An 18,446-nucleotide genomic window follows, 5' to 3' on the forward strand; every position below is an offset into this window, starting at 1 on the left:
GTGCCTCTGTTCTATGTCGATGATTCTAAAGTCTTCTGGCCTACGCATATAATAATCTTCTCTCAGACTTTAGGAAAGATATATTAGAGATCCTGAGACTCTCTAACCTCACAGAGCTATTGTTCTGATCATCTGACAAAGATTCTAAAGTCTTCTGGTCTTAGGATAGTCCTAGATCAGTGACCTCAGTTCTACCTCTAGGCCATAAAATTAGCATATCCCTGAGGTAAAGAACTGGTTACATTTGTCTCCTTTCTCTTGGTCCTTTGTTAAATCCTTTTGGAACTTAGCCCACTTGTAATAATGTTACAATTACAACAAAACTTTGCCCCTTGACTAGGAAATGGATGCAAGCCTGCACATTCTTTTGAGACACTTCAGGGCCTGGTCTATGACTTCAAATTTTTAGGGCCCCCTTTCTGACCTCAGCAGTCCCATTGGTTAGGGAGTTCTAAGTTACTCAGAGACTGAATATGAACCCCGGAAACAAAGAATATTAGTCAATAACACACTCTACAAAATGTTTAAGATAAAAGAAGAGCTGCTGCTTTTAGCTATAGCTCAATTTGTTATTGCAAAGTCTCAAGTAACAATTAGGGGAAGTCACTTAACCCCAGTTGCTTCAGAAAAAAGAAAAAAAAAAAGATTACTCTTGACTCTTGTCTATTTTCCCCTACATATTCTTAAGAGAATCAGTTTATCCTATTCATCTCCTTCCAGATTAATAAAGAAGGGGGAGGAGGAAAAGGAGAAAGAGGGGGAGGAGAAGAGGGTGGTTCCATTTCTATGGCGTTTGTGAAACATTGCACAAGTGTGATCTCATTGGCTACCATAGTTAGCATACTATCCCTCTCCCTTCACAAAGAGCTAGGTTCCATTGAGAAACTGCAGTAACGCAGCTCTTTGTTCTGTCCTATTCCAATATGAGCTCAATAAAGTTTTTTTTGTTCTTGTGTACATATGGGGTTTTTTTCCCCTCGCGACTACCCGTATTGCCGTAATCCGTCCTGTGACCGTCGTAAAAGTTTGGTTTCCCCTTAGTAACGAACAACGCAGAAGTCATGGCGGCGTTGGTGACGGAGGCTCATGTGCTCGAAGGTCCCGGCGCCGCCGGAGACAGGCGCCCGACCCAGGAGCTGAGCCAAGCAGTGAGTCGCCTGCTTCCAGGCCTGGAAGCCGAGAGCAAGCTAAGCCGGCGCCGGGCCCTGGAGGGCCTTCAGCGGGAACTCGAAGAAGGGGCCCCGCTGCCTCCCAGTGCCGACTTCCAGGAACTCTTCGGCCGCCTGCTACTGCCTCGGCTGCTCCGTTGCCTGGGAGACCCGGCCGAGAAATGCCGGGCCCTGGCCGTGCAGCTCCTCCGTCTGGGCCTGAGCCACGGAGCCCGGCCTCAAGACGCGCTGCCGCAGCTCCTGCCCGCCGTCACGCAGCGCTTGGCCGGCGTGGGCTCCGGGCCGCTGGTGGAGCCGTGCGAGGAGCTGCGGCTGGCCCTCGTGGAGCTGCTGGGCCTCGTGGTCCAGCTGTGCGGCCGGAGCCTGGCCCCCTACCTGGACGAGATGGTGCGCATCCTTCAGAGGACCATCGTGGACCCCTTCCCTGACGTCAAGAGGGAGAGCTGCAAGCTCGCGGGCAGCTACGCGCGGAGCATCCCAGGTAATGGGGGCCCTGGCGGGCTTCCTCGGAGCGGGGACGAGGGCTGTCGCTCAGAAGACTCCTTTCTCTCTCTCTGCAGATCATTTCCACATGCAGTCGGAATCCTTGATCGCCCCCCTCATGCAGACCATCTCGCACCAGCACTCCAAGGTCCGAGTGGCCGTGATCCAGGCCACGGGCGAGGTCATCCAGTTCGGCAACGCCAAGTCGGTGGACGACGTCATCTCTCACTTCGCGCAAAGGCTGTTTGATGATGTCTCCCAGGTAACTCAGCTCTTGTTTTCCTTTATCTGAATCTTCATTTCTGAAAGGAACATCCTGTTACATTGTTTTAAATTGCGTTGACAGTTACATTACTCTCATTGACAAGATATAGAATCTTCAATAAAATGGAAAAAGATGGAAGATTCCTGTTCTTCAGAATCTCTAGGACTATAGAACAGAAGTTCTTTCTTTTCTATCACGGGTCCCTTTGACAGTGGGGGGAAGGGGGGCGGGGATGACACTTTGAGTTTGAGCTGCCTGTAGATGCCAGTGTGAACATTGTTCAACATCCTGCACCACCTAGCTGCCCTAAGAGTAATCTTTAGGTACAATATGGTGATATTATTACTGAAAACCAAGTTTTATATAATGTAAATGCTGTAAACAAGAATTTCTGACATGGCTTTCTATTGTCTACTTTGGAATAAATAAATAAACAGAATGTGAAAGTACATTCTGGAAGGTATAGTAGAGTCTTATCAGCAGAGGTTAGTAACCTAGTTCATGAAACAAAAGCTTATTTGCTACACATTGATTTATATTCTCTAGGATTAACAGGCATGTGAAGAAAATTGAATTTATTTTGTGGTCAAAATTAAATGAGTTTGCTCCTTGTAATAATTCTATATAATTTAATAAATTCACAGTGGGTAGGATTGAAAATGATGTTCTATTTAATCATATTTATCCCATGTACAGTTAGTCTCTATGTATTTACACATATCCTAAATTCTTACCTCTCTATTTAACAGATGAGGAAGTCAGGGTCTGGGCTGAGGTTAGCTTACCTAGTCAATCTTCCATTTGTTAAATAAAAATCATTTTCTTACTACCACAAATCCATGTATTTGGGGGAGAAACAAAAATAAATAAAATACAGTTAATAATTAATAACTTTATACCACAAACTTAGTCAATTTCACTGGCTCCCTGTCAACAAGATCAGGTATTCAATAATTTGCCCCTTACTCTCCATCCTCACCTCCACTTTCCCATTAATCCAGTGATGCTGGCTTCCTGTTTGTTCTTAAACAGATCACTCTGTCCACTCCCTTAATGCACATAATCCACTTCCTTTCTCTCATAATCTCCATGTTTTGACTTCCTTGTCTTCCTTAAAGTCCCAGCTAAAATTCTATTTTTATCCAGCAAGCCTCTCTCTATCCTAATTAAAACGAAGTGCCTTCCCTCTGTTGATTATTTCCAATTTATCCTGTTTAAATCTTATTTGTACATAGTCATATGTTGCCTTCTCTATTAAAACGGTGATCTTGAGAACAAGGACTGTCTCACCTTTCTTTGTATCTCCAGTTCTTAACACAGTGCCTGGCATCTTACTAAGTGTTTGTTGACTGACTGACCCACAAGGGGAAGTTCATCACCATTAGAGAAGTTGGAGATAAGAGCAAGAAATTTTGAGATGAGAAGGGAGAAAGGGATCAGCAAATGATCTCTATTTTTTCAAAAAAGCATGAGAAGTCCTTGCTCAACTCCCTCCACATTTTTCATTGATTAGGGGCAATCTTCTGGAGAAGATTGTGTGATGAAAAGTTGTGCAAATGGCTTGAAAGTAGTGGAAAAGGTTTGGATTAACCTCAGTAAGTATTGTGAAAAAGAATTTGTTAAAGAAAAGTAAAAACTATATTGCTCCTGAAGATCCAGTTGAGATTGGAAAGGAAGGAGATAAGAGTTTTGACCATAGGAATGAGTTTGGATCTGTAATTAAAAGTGGCCAAAGGCATTATTGCATTTTCTAAGATTAAAGATTCATACTTCCTAGAAGCAGTTGCTTATTATGAAAGACTCACTAATCCTGGAACAGGCTAATTAGAGAGTGAAAGGCCAACACTCCAATTTTTTAACAGCCCCAAGATACAGAAAGATGAAATAATTGAATGTAAGATATCTGTAAAATATAGAGCTTTCTTTTTCAAACATAATTATTTGATTCTCTTATTTCAACAGAATCAAACTACTGGTGTTGTAGAGATATAAAACCCATAAAAGCAATAAGAATGAATATTTATGGCTTTAGGAATTCATACCACCATTTAGATTTTAATTATCTCTTCTTGATTGTACTGTTTCTATTGTTATCCACACACATATGTTCTTCCCAAAATTAAATTCAGTCACTTTCAAGTAAGAATGTTTTGTGTTTTTCTCTGAACTGGACTATTTCTAAATTAAGGGATTCCTGAACTTCTCTGTTTTTAATAAGGCACCCTTCACTTTTCTACAGTTTCTCTCTGTTCTTCTATTTTGAAATCTGTGATGAAAATGTTTTTAATTATTTTGTATTATTTATTTTGTGTAAATTATGTTTCATTTAAAGTTATTTAACATGATCTTGCCTGAGCTTGGAAATTAAATAGAATTGGGCCTGTTTGATCCTGGAATGAGTGATTCCCTTGGTTACACAATATTGTACAGGCTTTGGCTTTTAGAGAGTATGGCAGACAGTTGTTCTGTATCTCTCTTCCTTAGAAGCAACTTATTTTAGTGATTAGAGTGCTTAATTTATGAGCTGGAAGAATTGAGTTCGAATTCACTTCTGCCATTGAAAATTGTGTGACTTTTTGGTGAATTAGACCCTTGTTTCCTGATGTGTAAAATCAAGGGGTTGGACTTGGTAATCTCCAAGTCCTCCTTTGGGCAGCCAAGTGGCATAGCAAATAGAGTAGCAGACTGGTATCAGGAAGACCTGAGTTCAAATGTGGCCTCTAATACTTTTTAGCTGGGCAAACCTGTTTATCTCAATTTCCTCACCTGTAAAATGAGTTGGAGAAGAAACCAAAAACCACTCCAGTAACTTTGCCAAGAAAACTCCAAAAGTGGTTACCAAAAATAGGGCGTGATAGAACAACAACAAAAGACCCCTTTCAGATCTGAGTCTACAATTATGCTGTGGTGCTTCTTGGGCCAGAATGTATTTTCAATACCAGCAGATGGAAGAGTTTGAGGTATTGTGATACAATGTAGAAAAAAGTGAGGACATTTGGTGGCCAAGGTTTCACATTGAGCCCATATCCTCTGAGACTGAGGGAAACCAAGAAGAACTCCCTACAGTGAGTCAGACCCCAAACTCTAATTTGAGTCCACTGCTGCTAGGCCTCATATAAATGGGAGTTTGCTTGTAATGTGAAGCTGAAAGAGAGAGAGAGAGAGAGAGAGAGAGAGAGAGAGAGAGAGAGAGAGAGAGAGAGAGAGAGAGAGAGAGAGAGAGAGAATAAAGAACTCTTCTGTTGGAAGTAGTAGTCATGGTAGTGGTCATGGTTGTAGTCATGGTCATTGTCATAGTCTAGCATTTCCATTTAGGTAGAAAGTTGCTTTTCTAAACCCGAAAGGATATCAAAGTGGATATGTTGTAATAGTCTGAAAATGGAAATGTTTCTGTATAAAGAAGGGATACAATTTATATTTTTTTATTGCTCATCTAAAGCAGATACTCAGGTGTTTTAAATTTTTTTTATATTTATATTTTATTATTTTAAAAATTTTACAGGTGAGGAAATTGAGATAAACAGGTTTGCCCAGCTAAAAAGTATTAGAGGCCACATTTGAACTCAGGTCTTCCTGATACCAGTCTGCTACTCTATTTGCTATGCCACTTGGCTGCCCAAAGGAGGACTTGGAGATTACCAAGTCAAACCCCTTGATTTTACACATCAGGAAACAAGGGTCTAATTCACCAAAAAGTCACACAATTTTCAATGGCAGAAGTGAATTCGAACCCAATTCTTCCAGCTCATAAATTAAGCAGGTGTTCACTGCATTTGAAATAATACCTATATTTGAAAGCAGGGGAAAGTGTTACATAAAAAAGAAAGTTATTGCTAGTTTCAAAGCAGTAACATGACTAGGCAGGAGCTGCTTTGCCAATTTTCTATGTCTGTGTTTGAATTCATTATAAGAAATTTAAAATTACATTTGACAAATTTGCAGGTTATTGTTGACATTTTGTGAATCTTTTTATAAAGAAGTTTTGCTTAGAACTGATTGGGATGTTGGAAAGTGTTTAGGCTCTGAGCAACACAAGGTTCACAAACTGAAGAGCTACTAAAGTGATTGATCATTTTAAAGGGAAAGAAAAGGAATAAGCGTTTCTCCAACTACATATAAAGATACTTTTGAAAGATTTTGAGTTGTACATTTTTTACCCCTTTTTCCTCCTTCCCCAAGGCAGTAAGCAATGCATTTTGTTTTCTTTCTCATTTTTTTCCCTTTTTGATTTGATTTTTCCTGTGCTGCATGATAACTGTGGAAATATGTATAGAAGAATTGCACATGTTTAATATATATTAGATTATTTGCTTTCTAGGGGAGGTGGTGGGAAGAAAGGAGGGTGAAAAAAATTTGGAACACAAGGGTGAAAACATTCATAGTTTATAACAATAAACTATGTATTTTTTTTTTAAGCTTTTTATTTGCAAACATATGCATGGGTAATTTTTCAACACTGACCTTTGCAAAGCCTTTCCAAAAATATCTCCTTCTTCCCCCCACCCCCTCCCCTAGATAGCAGGTTAGTTCAATACATGTTTTAAATCTGTTAAAATATAGGTTAAATCCAATATATACATATTTATACCTTTATCTTGTTTATGCATATGCTTTGAAAATAAAAAGCTAGAAAAAAGGCAATAAGCAATCCATTATTCCAAATATATTTCTATACCAGCCATGTTATGTCAGAATAAAAAGAAAAAACCAAGAGAAAGAAAAAGGATGAAAATATTATCCTTTGATCCACATTCTGTCTCCATACTTCTTCCTCTGGATGTGAATGGCATTTTCCATCTTAAATCTATTGGAATTGTCTTGGATCAATGTATTATCAAGAAGAGCCAAGTCATTAGTTGATCATCACATCATCTTTTTGTTACCATATAGTGTTTTGGTTCTGCTCACTTAACATCAATTTGTGTAAATCTTTCCTGCCTTTTCTGAAATCAGCCTGTTTTATCATTTCTTATAGAATAATGATTTTCCATTACAGGAAATAAGCATTTGTAGAACACCTCCTGTGTTCCAGAAACTATGCTAAACATTTCTTAACAGAACTCATTTGATCCTTTCAAGGATGCTGCAAGGCAGGTGCTATTAGTTGAGGAAACCGGGGCAAACATTCACTGACTTCCTTAGGCCCACATTTACTCCAGTGTTTGAGGCTGGATTTAAACTTGAGTCTTTCTGACTCCAGGCCCAGCTCTCCCCCAAACTGCTCTAAAATTATTCATATAGCGGGGCTTTGTATAAATACCTTACCAAAACAAGATGGAACTTTAAAAAAAGAATTGGTTCTTGTTCCTTACTACCTCTTTGACCTTGGACAAGGTATATGGCCTCTCAGAGCCTCAGTCTCTCATCCCTGAAATGAAGCCTTTGGATTAGGTGACCCAGGCTCCCTTCTAACCCTAATTTTCTGATTTTAAAAACATGTACTTGATGAGTGTATCAATTATGAATTTACTGTACCCATTCATGTCAGTAAAGGAAAATGTTATAATGGACTGCTGGCCAAAATGAGAATAGCCTTGTTGACATGGAATTGAATATTTTACTGATACTCTTAGAGTAGAATGCTAGTTGTCCAGTTCTTTCTTTCAGAATGACTTTTATCAAAAAAGGAAACCTGAAGTAACAATTCCTTTTCATGTATATATATCATTAATATCCTTTTTAGATTGGCTTTTTACTTTTTGTATCTGCCCCTCACCCCATCTTGGAATTTGAGGGAAATTTGATCAGTAACATGAAAGGTAAAGCAGATAGATTTCTGTTTTGAGCCACTCTAAGTTGAGTTTTGATTTTTTTTTTTAATTGAAATTTTAAAAATTGTTTTCTACTTAGTAAAATTGTTACCTGGCAACAGAGTATATCATGTAAGCAAAAAGAAATCAAATAAATACCTTTTCACTAAGTTGAATTTATAAGATTCTTTAGCACACTGACAAGAAATAGAAAAAACTTATCTAGGCTCTCATACCTAAAATCATCCTTCTACTTTTTTTTTTTCTTCCTAGATCTTTCAGATTATAAAGTGAGAAATTTAAAATTTGCCTTTTACAAATAGTTCCATTCTTTCTTGTTTCCAGATCTGAATGCCCATTGTGTAGGTACTGACTGCCTTGTACCTGGACAGCTGTGCCAGATGTCACAATCAAAGTAAAGGCAGAAGCAGAGCACCAAGACTTGTTCTAGCAAGTTTATTCAGTATTCTTGAATATTGGCCTCAGGGAGGGTTTTTAAAAATCATAAAACTCTAAAAAACATATTTAAACCCTGCCAGATTGGCACAGCATAAGTTTCTAATTATTCTTCTGAATGCCTTTGCTGTCATATTTATGAAGGTACTGTACATTCTTACATATGTTTTGGCACTACCTGTGTTGGATTTGGGATTTTTTTTTTTTTTTTTTTTTGGCATATAGTCTTTGACTGACAGACTTTCTAGTACTATCAGCAAATAGTACTGACTAAACTTAATGTTTGCATCGTGTTTTAAATAGTCATAAATGAGAATATAAGGTAGTGCCTTTTAGTTCTATTCAGTTCAAACAGTTCTATTTGTATGACTATATCACTATGAATACCACTATAGCTCTATGACCTGCCTACTCTTGTATGTAAAAATGAAATTTAAAATAAATTTTATAGTAGTTATATAATTATAGATTTAGGATGTACTTGGAGCTATTTTGGATTCCTTTTGGTTTTCATCTAGATATAATGCATTCTTTCTATTAAGAAAAATGTAAAAGTTAAAAGGAATAAAAAAATTGTTTCTTTTCAATAATCTCTCTCCACTTAGGAGCCTGTTCTATAATTAAAAACAAAACAGCATATAAACAATGTACACCATTATATGCTTCCTTCTATTCCTAGAGTTTGCTATCTTACTTTCTCCATGTGGAATCAAGATTAGTCACTGCAATGACAATTTTGATGCTTTTTTACTTTTAGTTTTCTTTTTGTTATTTTGGTCAGTATGAAACATTTTTCCTTAGGTTTTTGATTATTAGTGTAGTCCTGTATCATTTCTATTTTTTCACTATATGACTTCTTATTTTAGGAGGTATTTGGCTACTGAAATTATTGAAGACTAGGAAAACATGATAGCTATTTGTTTTGTCACTAGAAAGTAAACTCTTTGAAATCAAAGCCTATTCATTTTTGTCTTTATATCCCCAGTCTTCAGTACATAGTAAGCCCTGGATAAAATGCTTGTTGATTATTTCTTCATAACAAAAAATTACTAATTAATTAATTGTTTAGACTATGTTTAAGCCTATGAAAGATTTAAAATTCTTTACCAAAAAAAAAAAAAAAAAGTAGGCTGTTAGGTACAGTTAACTTTTTTGGTTTCCTAGGATTACTTATATGCTTACTAATACTACATAATGGTCTAGTACTTTAAACCAGAATTTTACATGCTATTAAAAATGAGGCCTATGAAGCACAGTGTCTGCATGTCAGTGTTTCAGAAAATGTAACAGTTTTTATATGTATCATCTGAAAAGGGATATAGGTTCTAGCACACATGGTGAAAACAGTACAGTTCATGTTGACAGATGATCAAGAATCAAAGCTGTTTACTTTTTCTCTATTGAGAACTGACCACATGAAAAGTAGAAGAACCATGAATATGATTACAGAACCAGAAATCCTTACATGGGAGGGAAGTCTATATTTGCCTAGTACTGCACTTTAGGATATTCACATTAGCATGTCTGTGTACTAATTGAGGTTACAATTAACATTCAGGACTGTTGGGAGGGATTGTAAGGGAGTGACTGAAGATTTAAAAAATAATAATATAAAATTTACTTTGTGTATTCTTTCTGCAAGTAATAAAACTCTTATTTTCTTTTATAAATAGGTTCGACATGCTGTGACGTCTGTTGTTGGAAACTGGCTGTTACATTTGAGAGACAGATATTCATTCTTTCATAAGCTAATTCCTTTGTTATTGAGCAGTTTTGATGATGAAATCCCTGAAGTCACGTAAGCAGGATATGATAATGACATTTAACATAAAAATACCCTTTTTCATAATGAAAAATAGTTTATTCCTGTTCTGTGCTCCCCTCTTTACTTCCCTTTCCATGCCACCCCTTCCCACCATCAGCCCACAGCAATTCCCTAGAATAAAAGAGAAAGAAAGAAAAATTAGCCATCAAATCAGTCAGGATATGCAATATTACATGCTTATTTGTGTAATACATGTTCAAGAATGAGGGAAGAAATATAAAATGCCATTATTTTCAGTATACTTTCTTGGTGTAAATGTGAAACAACCTATAAAATTCTTAATATAAGTAATTTTTGCTATTGGGAGTGGTATTTTTTTCCTGGAATTTGGCTGTTTCTTCTTAAAAATTGTAAAATTTTGCAGCTCAGTAGGTATCTCTCCTGGACTTGCACTGGCTTAGTTTTTAAGAACTCAAGATCATTTCCATACCATGATAGTATTGAATATAAAATATAACTATACCTCTAAAACTCTCTCTCTCATATATGTGTGTATGTGTGTGTGTGTGTGTAGTTTTAGTGATATAGTTGTATATATTTTTACAGTTTCAATGTATATAATTTATATATAGTATTTTTATATGTACTATGCATAGTATATTATCATATGTAATATTTATTTTATTGCATATTATGTATAATAAATATTTTTTAACTTCTATTTTATTTTCTACTTTAAAAATAATTTTATAAATATGCCTTTACTTCAGGTTCACTTATAAGAGCCACCAACTAGTTCATTGGATTTCAGTTGTTACAAATTAGATAGAATATAAATTTTCTTTAACTTCATTCTTTCAAGATTTATTGTCAAAATATCAGGCAAATATGTGTTTTATATCTTAATTGTGCTTTTGATGCAAGAATATTACAAGAAATCAGTTCTTAGATTTTCACTCAACTGTGGTCAAAAATTCAAATTGTCTTCTTTCAATGTTATGAGAAAGCTTATAACTTTTTTTCTAAGTCAGATAAATACAAACTATCCAAGTAAAATTCATTCATACAGATTTAATTTAAATCAATATGAATTGATTTTCATATCTTCCAACACAACTCTTTCCTATCATGAATGTGTAGTTCGCATTTAAAGTTTTTTTTTTCTATTTATTTTGTAGGGAATTGGCTGTCAGCCTCTGGGAGAAGATAGGTCTACAGTGGCAAAAAGAAAATGAAGATGATCTGAAGGATAAGCTTGATTTTGCTTCTCCTCCACCATTCCACTATCCTAAAGGAGGTAAATATTATGAAATAGTAATTAGCCAAATTTCCAAAAGGCAATCCAGAATTAGTAGTGATCTTCATAGGATGACAAGTAGAGGAAGGCAGTAAATATTTATGTAGTGTCTACTATGTACCAGGCACTAGACTAAGCATTTTACAAATATTATCTCATTTGACCCTCATAACAACTCTTCAAGGTAATTGCTTTTCTTATCGCTATTTTACAGATGAGGAAGCTGAGGCAAACAGAGTTTAAGTGACTTCTGACACATAGTATCTGAGGCTGGATTTGGCCTGCATACACCAGGCTCAGCTTTCTATTTACTGCTCCGCCTAACTGTCTAAATAATGGGTTAGACAATAGAACAGTTGTTCAGAAAAGGGATTCTGAAGTTCAAGGAAAGTCCTTCACTGCCTAGAATTATATCACAGTCTGAGTTTAATTTGGAAAGCAACATTATGTATCTATCTGTGTCTTAAAAGAATTGTTTTTTCTTTTGTCAAATTGAAAATCTTACTATCTTATAGAAATGGTTATAACATCTATAAGCTAAATAGATTTTCATACTATTTGAGAAGAGACAATAGAACCACCAAATTGAAGTTAAGGAGAAAAATAATCTCCGCTAAAGAAATCCTAGGACACTGCCTCTCAAATCAATCTTAAACGTCTTCATTTTTTGTTTTAGACATGGCAGTTCTGGTTCAAGTAATATGATTAGGTGTTGGACTCATAAATTATTCTTTACAGCAAATTTTTTGGGAATTCCTAATTCTATCTTCTTTTATATTTCTTGACTTATGTGTTAAGAAAATATTTACAGTAGATATCTCTATGAAGGTGACCCTTAAACTACAAGTCAGATAGTAATCTTATATTTCATGATATTCCTGTGTCTTTAAGTCAACATTAAAATTAATTTTTAATTTGATTTAATCCAGTTTCTCTCATGAATTTTTTGGCTCATTAACAGATTATGAAAATATTTTATTTACTTTTTCATTGTAATTAAATATTTTGTTTCTTAAAAAAATAATATTATATGCATTGGCAAAGGAAAAAAAGTACACATTATATCCTGAATCAAACAAATACATGGTATATGTGTGGGAAATTTACAATCTATTAATATAGCACTTCTCATGCTTGAGTCTCTGAGTTAAATTATCTTAAAAATCAAATCTTTGCTCTCAAGGACAATGTTGCTAACCTGTGAAATATAGCATTACAATAAATTATTGTCTTTTGTATGTTTGATGATAGATTATCAAATTGAGATATTCCTCCTTATCAGAATCATTATATCACATAATGATTTTTTTTCCTTTTCAATGATTATATCTTATACAAATAGCTCAGTATCCAGTGTTTATAAAGAGCAATAAATCTAGTGTAAAATAAGTATGTATATTTTAGAAGGTATGAATCAGTTATAGTTTTAATATTTCAAGGATCAGTGATTTCATTCATATCGATACTTCTTCCATCAATGCAGATAGCAATCTCTCTCTGACTAAATTACTTTTTCAAATTAATTCTGGCCTTAAACTTCATTACCCAACCTAATGGTTATTTTCTCCAAAAGTGGATAGATTTGTCTATACATTATAGACATGTAAAGTCCTCCACCAGTCTATATTTAAAACTTGCTATAGTTTAAGCTGCTGTGGCATAATCTTTTTTTGAACCTCAGCATACTAATGTATCATTATAAGATATTAGAATGGATCTTTGGTAAAGGAAGAAACATAGGAGTTAAGAAAATTAGAATCAGTAATTTTTTTTTATTACTGATTTACAAAACAAATTTGAAAAGGAATTCTTTCCTTGGGGGAAAAAAAAGTTAAAATTCATAGAAAAATATAAAGAATACTTAGGCTTATTTTAAAAATTATTTCTGGAGCAGCTAGATGGTGCAATAAATAAGGCAGTGGCCCTGGAATCAGGAGGATCCAAGTTTAAATCCAAGCTGAGACACTTAAAAAACATTTCCTATCTGTATGATCTTGGGCAAATCTCTTGATTCCAATGCCTTACACACACACACACACACACACACACACACACACACACACAAAAAAAAAATTGTGCATTTTACTTAACTATGCAAGTTACTTAACTCCACCTGCTTCTGACACACAAAAGATTATTAATTTCTCTTTTCTATGGAACTTTTTGAAGAATTTTTCCTCCCTTCAAATCCTGGTGATTTTTTTTCTCTTAATTAGTATTTTAAAATTAACATTTGTGCTGTTTAGCACTGATATAGTAGCCATTTAGGACATATAATGTGACAATTATCTTGGTTTTGAATATTGTTAGATGATTTTAAGTTTTATAAATTCTTTATAGAATATACTGTTTCTGTAACACCTTTTTACAGATTCTTAATACTGTAGTTCATCTTTATATTCTTGAATTGCTTACTACATCAATCAACAAATACTTGAGCACCTTCTGCAGTAAAGAGGCCCTGGATGCAAATAACTTCCCTTACTTGCCATATATAAATATGGGTATTGGGATAAATCAGATACATAAAAATTGAGGTACTTGGATTGGATCAGTTTTTTGGTAGCATAGCTTATGCTGCTTTACAATGTCTATTTCAAATCAAATGGTTTTCTGCAGTTCAAAGGTTTGTCCCAGAGCTTTCTGTCTGATGTTCTAGGTTATAGAATTCAGTGGTGATTATGTAACTTGAGGTTTGCTCAAGGACTTCTATCCAGGCTTGAAGGGCATATCTTTTTTTTTTTTTTAAACATTATTGCATCTGATCTTGTTCTTTTTTTTAAAATTTTTTTTATTATAGCTTTTTATTTACAAAACACGCATGGGTAATTTTTCAACACTTTGCACAGTACCTAGTACACAGCACTGACAATGTTTATTCCTTCCCTTTGTGGTTTTCCCCTTCCTCTCAGATGTCTTTCTAGAGCTCCTAGTTCTCCATCCTTTCATGTGAATTCTGTTCCAAATTTTTCTCTTCTTCCCCCCCATCCCTTCCCCTAGATGGCAGGTGTTCCAATACATGTTAAAATATATGCTAAGTCCAATATATGTATATATATCCATACAGTTATCTTGCTGCACAAGAAAAATCAGATCTAGAAAAAAAAAAAAAAAAAAAAAAAAAAACCTGAGAAGGAAAACAAAAATGCAAGCACATAACAACAGAGAGAATGAGAATGCTATGTTGTGTTCCATATTCGGTTCCCACAATCCTCTCCTTGGGTGCAGATGGCTCTCTTCATTACTGAACAGTTGGAACTGGAATGAATTAATTCATTGTTTAAGAGAGCCACATCCATCAGAATTGATCATCGTATAGTCTTGTTGTTGCTGTGTACAATGATCTCCTGGTTCTGCTAGTTTCACTCAGCATCAGTTCACGTAAGTCTCTCCAGGCCTCTCTGAAGTCATCCTGTTGGTCATTTCGTACGGAACAATAATATTCCATAACATTCATATGCCATAATTTGTTCAGCCATTCTCCAATTGATGGGCATCCACTCAGTTTCCAGTTTCCAGCCACTATGAAAAGGAGCTGCCACAAAAAGGGTTGAAGGGCATATCTTGAAAAGGAGTCTGAGTCTTGCTGTTTTTTGGTTTGGGCTTTTTTTTAAGCTTCTAGGCTTAAAGAAGTCAGGACCTTTTAGCAATAAAAGTGTTGTGAGCTGCTAAGTTGTTTCTTATTCACAATTGGGAAAGTTAGTTCTTATCATGAGTTGAGCAGTGCTTGAATTTAAAGATCTTTATGATCCCTCCCAGCTCTAGTGATTTGTTGTTATTCAGTCCTTTTAGTCACATTTGACTTTTTGTGATCTGATTTAGGGTTTCTTGATAAAGATACTGGAGTGATTTGACTTTTCCTTTTTCAGTTCATTTTACAGATGAGAAAATGAGGGCAAATAGAGTTAAGTGACTTACCAGGATCACATACCTAAGTGGTTGAACTCACATTTGAATTCAGATCTTCCTGATTCCAGGATTCTATACACTTGTTACCAAGCTGCCCTGATGCTACTTACCTTATAAAAAAGGAAATCTATTAAATACTTAGTAAGGAGAGTTTCATGCCTTTTTGTCAGCAGAAATGAATGTTTTTGTTGTTATTGTTGAGGCAATTGGGGTTAACAGATAAATATTTTTAAAAGAAAAATTTATTTTGTTAGATGCTCTTTCAGAGTCTGACAGGAATTTAGGTTCTTCCAGTCAGAGCATGAAGTAAAAATTGTTGGAAACAGAAGTAATGTTTATAACTATTAAGGTTAGTTATTTGGATATAATTAGGACTAACATTTTTTGGAGCAATATATTTATTCCAACTATGACTTCATAGTTAAATTGAGTTAATTTAGTTCTGTACAACATCCTTTCTCTCTGTCTTTTGTATGAGCAATTCAAAAATGAAATCACCCATTGTAAAATGCTTCTAGCCATGACAATGTTAGGTTATGTTTTAAAAGGAGGTAGGGGAAAGGGAGGGAGGGTTGTGATTTCAGTGCTTAGGAACCTTTACTTTTGTATTTGCAAAATCTAAACTTTATTAGATCTTCAACATTTTTTTTCCTGGAATTAATTTTCTGTTCTTAGGCTACATTTAAAAGTCTTTTTTGTGAACTTGTTCTTTACAGTTTCTTTACAATATCTCAAATCTATATTGACAGGCTTATAGAAATGAATCTTACGCCACTGTTACAAAACCTCGTGCTCATATGTAATGAATAGCTTTTCAAATGAAAGTATAGAAGGTATGCCCAGACTTAGAAGTTTAGACAGTGTTAGAATTGTAATTTTAGCCATTTTTAAAGAAAAGGAAAGGTGAAAAGCACAACCAAATCTGTTGACTATATTATTTCTAGATAGCTTCTTAATTCTGCAAGTTTTCTATTATACACTATGCTGATGTCTTTGAAGCATTTTAAGCTACAATGAGCCCTTGCAAATATTAGAAGAGGGTCATTTATAATCTTCAAGACAGCTATTTACCAGAGTAAAATGCTCTTACCCTTCGAAAGAGCAAGTTCACGCTTGACATGAATCTGACAATCACATTCAGGAATCCCCAGCAGTAAGACTGCATTGTGACAGTGAGTTCCGGAGTCCTCCTTTGAAATTATTTTTCTGTTAAAATTGTTTTCCTTTCCAATGTTTGAGTGAAAAAGGAAACACTTCTTCATAATGATGAGTGACCTACCAGGTCTATTTCATGTAAGAGAATAGAATCAAATTGTTATTTTTACTCTCTTTGGAATACAAGTGGAATCATATCTGTAATGTCATTGACATTGTCATTGACAACCCAGATTACCATCACTTTTTGGATGTATATTAATTTCAGCTTTGGAAAAGAGGAAGATTTAAACACAAGATGTGATATATCTTAAACTGCAGACAAAGGAGTGTCAGATTGGAGTAAGCTTTAAAGAGACTGCCAAGTGCTATTGACTGCTTTTGAGTCTTGGCCAATGAGTTAGGTTAGAACTATTAATGAAGAAAGGGATAAAAAGACTGTCTCCCACCCCTAACTTGACCTCAAATGATTTCCAATTGCTGAGTCACTTTTAAGATGTTTATTCATGTGCCCTTGCTTTGGAACCTTTTATACACTTCCTTTAAATCCTCACTTTTCTGCCCACTTGTTAATTTTTGTGACTATGAAAAGATCTCATATGTGAGAACAATATTTTTTTGAAGTTATTCACCTTAGACAGTGCTTCAGTCCATAACAATGTTGAGCAATGTTTAAAAAAAGAATTGATTTCAGTGTTCAGGGACCTTTGTCTCAGGTCACACACTATCACTGATTTCTAGTTGCCATCTCAAGGAGAAAGAAAACTAAGAATCATGTTAGTCTCATCTTTACATACAAAACTGAGTATTATAGCCTTAAACTTTAAACATTACTAAGTTGAATTGTAATGTTGGTGTTCCTCAGAATGACAATAATATAACAAAAAGTATTTGGAAAGTAAACATTTCTTGAAAAGTTGACATTATAAAACTACAGTAAATGATCAGAATATGTAATATTTTTCAATGCAGCTGAAGTGATATGTATATAATAGGTGTGAATAAATACTAGTTGTTTGGATAACTATAATAAAGTTGCAACTTATATCAAACTGTGCAGCAGTGTTTCTACTGGGCTTATATCCCAAAGAGATCTTAAAAAAGGGAAAGGGATCATATGTGCAAAAATGTTTGTGGCAGCCCTCTTTGTAGTGTCCAGAAACTGGAAACTGAGTGGATGCCCATCAACTGGAGAATGGCTGAATAATTTGTGGTATATGAATGTTATGGAATATTATTGTTCTGTAAGAAATGACCAAGGATGATTTCAGAGAGACCTGGAGAGACTTACATGAACTGATGCTGAGTGAAATAAGCAGAACCAGGAGATCATTATACATGGCAACAAGATTATATGATGATCAACTCTGAGGGATGCGGCTCTCTTCAACAGTGAAATGATTCAAACCAGTTCCAATTGTTCAGTAATGAAGAGAATCACCCAGAGAGAGAACTATGGGAAATGAGTGTGCATTACAACATATATAGCCTTTCCACTTATTATGTTATTATGTGCTTGCATTTTTGTTTTCCTTCTCACTTTTTAAATTTTCTTTCTAGATTCTGATTTTTCTTGTGTAGCAAGATAACTGTATAAATAAATATACATATATTGGATTTAACATATTTACCATGTATGGTACTACCTGCCATCTAGGGGAGGGGGTGGGGGGAAAGAGGGGAAAAGTTGGAACAGAAGGTTTTGCAAGGGTCAGTATTGAAAAATTACCCATGCATATGTTTTGTAAATAAAAAGCTATAATAAAAAAATAAAATAAAGTTGCAATTTATCTGAAAAATACTAGTTGTCTACAAGAAGAAAAATCATTTTATCAGTCATGAAATTAAATAACAAAACAATTATTCCACCAAAGTGTTTGACACAAGGAAGTCTTTTATATCGTAGGAATGTCCTGTCTTATATTGTCTTAAAATATTAAGTGGAATGGGATAGAAAGAGGAGTAATAGGGAGTCATTTCCATTAAAAACTGTTATAAGTGGTTGTTTGACCAAATACTGTAGCAAGTTTCATAAAGGACTTTAAGGTAGTTTTTGTGGTTATTCAGTTGTTTCAATTGTCTCCAACTCTGTGACCCCATTTGAGATTGTCTTGGCAAAGATACTGGAGTGGTTTGTTGTTTCCTGCTCTAGCTCATTTTACCAATGAGGAAGCTGAGGCAAACCAATGATCTGTCT

The 18,446-nt window shown here is 35.0% G+C and overlaps 1 protein-coding gene across 1 annotated transcript in view; it reads left to right on the top strand.

Moving 5' to 3' along the window:
• Window positions 1-993: 993 nt before the first annotated feature.
• Window positions 994-18,446, top strand: part of DNAAF5 (dynein axonemal assembly factor 5) — a 59,901-nt gene continuing 42,448 nt past the window's right edge. The window contains exons 1-4 of the mRNA XM_074281092.1: window positions 994-1,650; window positions 1,730-1,914; window positions 9,797-9,921; window positions 11,067-11,185. Of these exons, the coding sequence (XP_074137193.1) occupies window positions 1,062-1,650; window positions 1,730-1,914; window positions 9,797-9,921; window positions 11,067-11,185 (1,018 nt within the window). The 5' untranslated portion in view covers window positions 994-1,061. The remainder of the gene's footprint in view (window positions 1,651-1,729; window positions 1,915-9,796; window positions 9,922-11,066; window positions 11,186-18,446) is intronic.

The sequence above is a fragment of the Sminthopsis crassicaudata genome, chromosome 1 (genome assembly GCF_048593235.1).
Source record: "Sminthopsis crassicaudata isolate SCR6 chromosome 1, ASM4859323v1, whole genome shotgun sequence".
Classification (NCBI taxonomy): domain Eukaryota; kingdom Metazoa; phylum Chordata; class Mammalia; order Dasyuromorphia; family Dasyuridae; genus Sminthopsis; species Sminthopsis crassicaudata.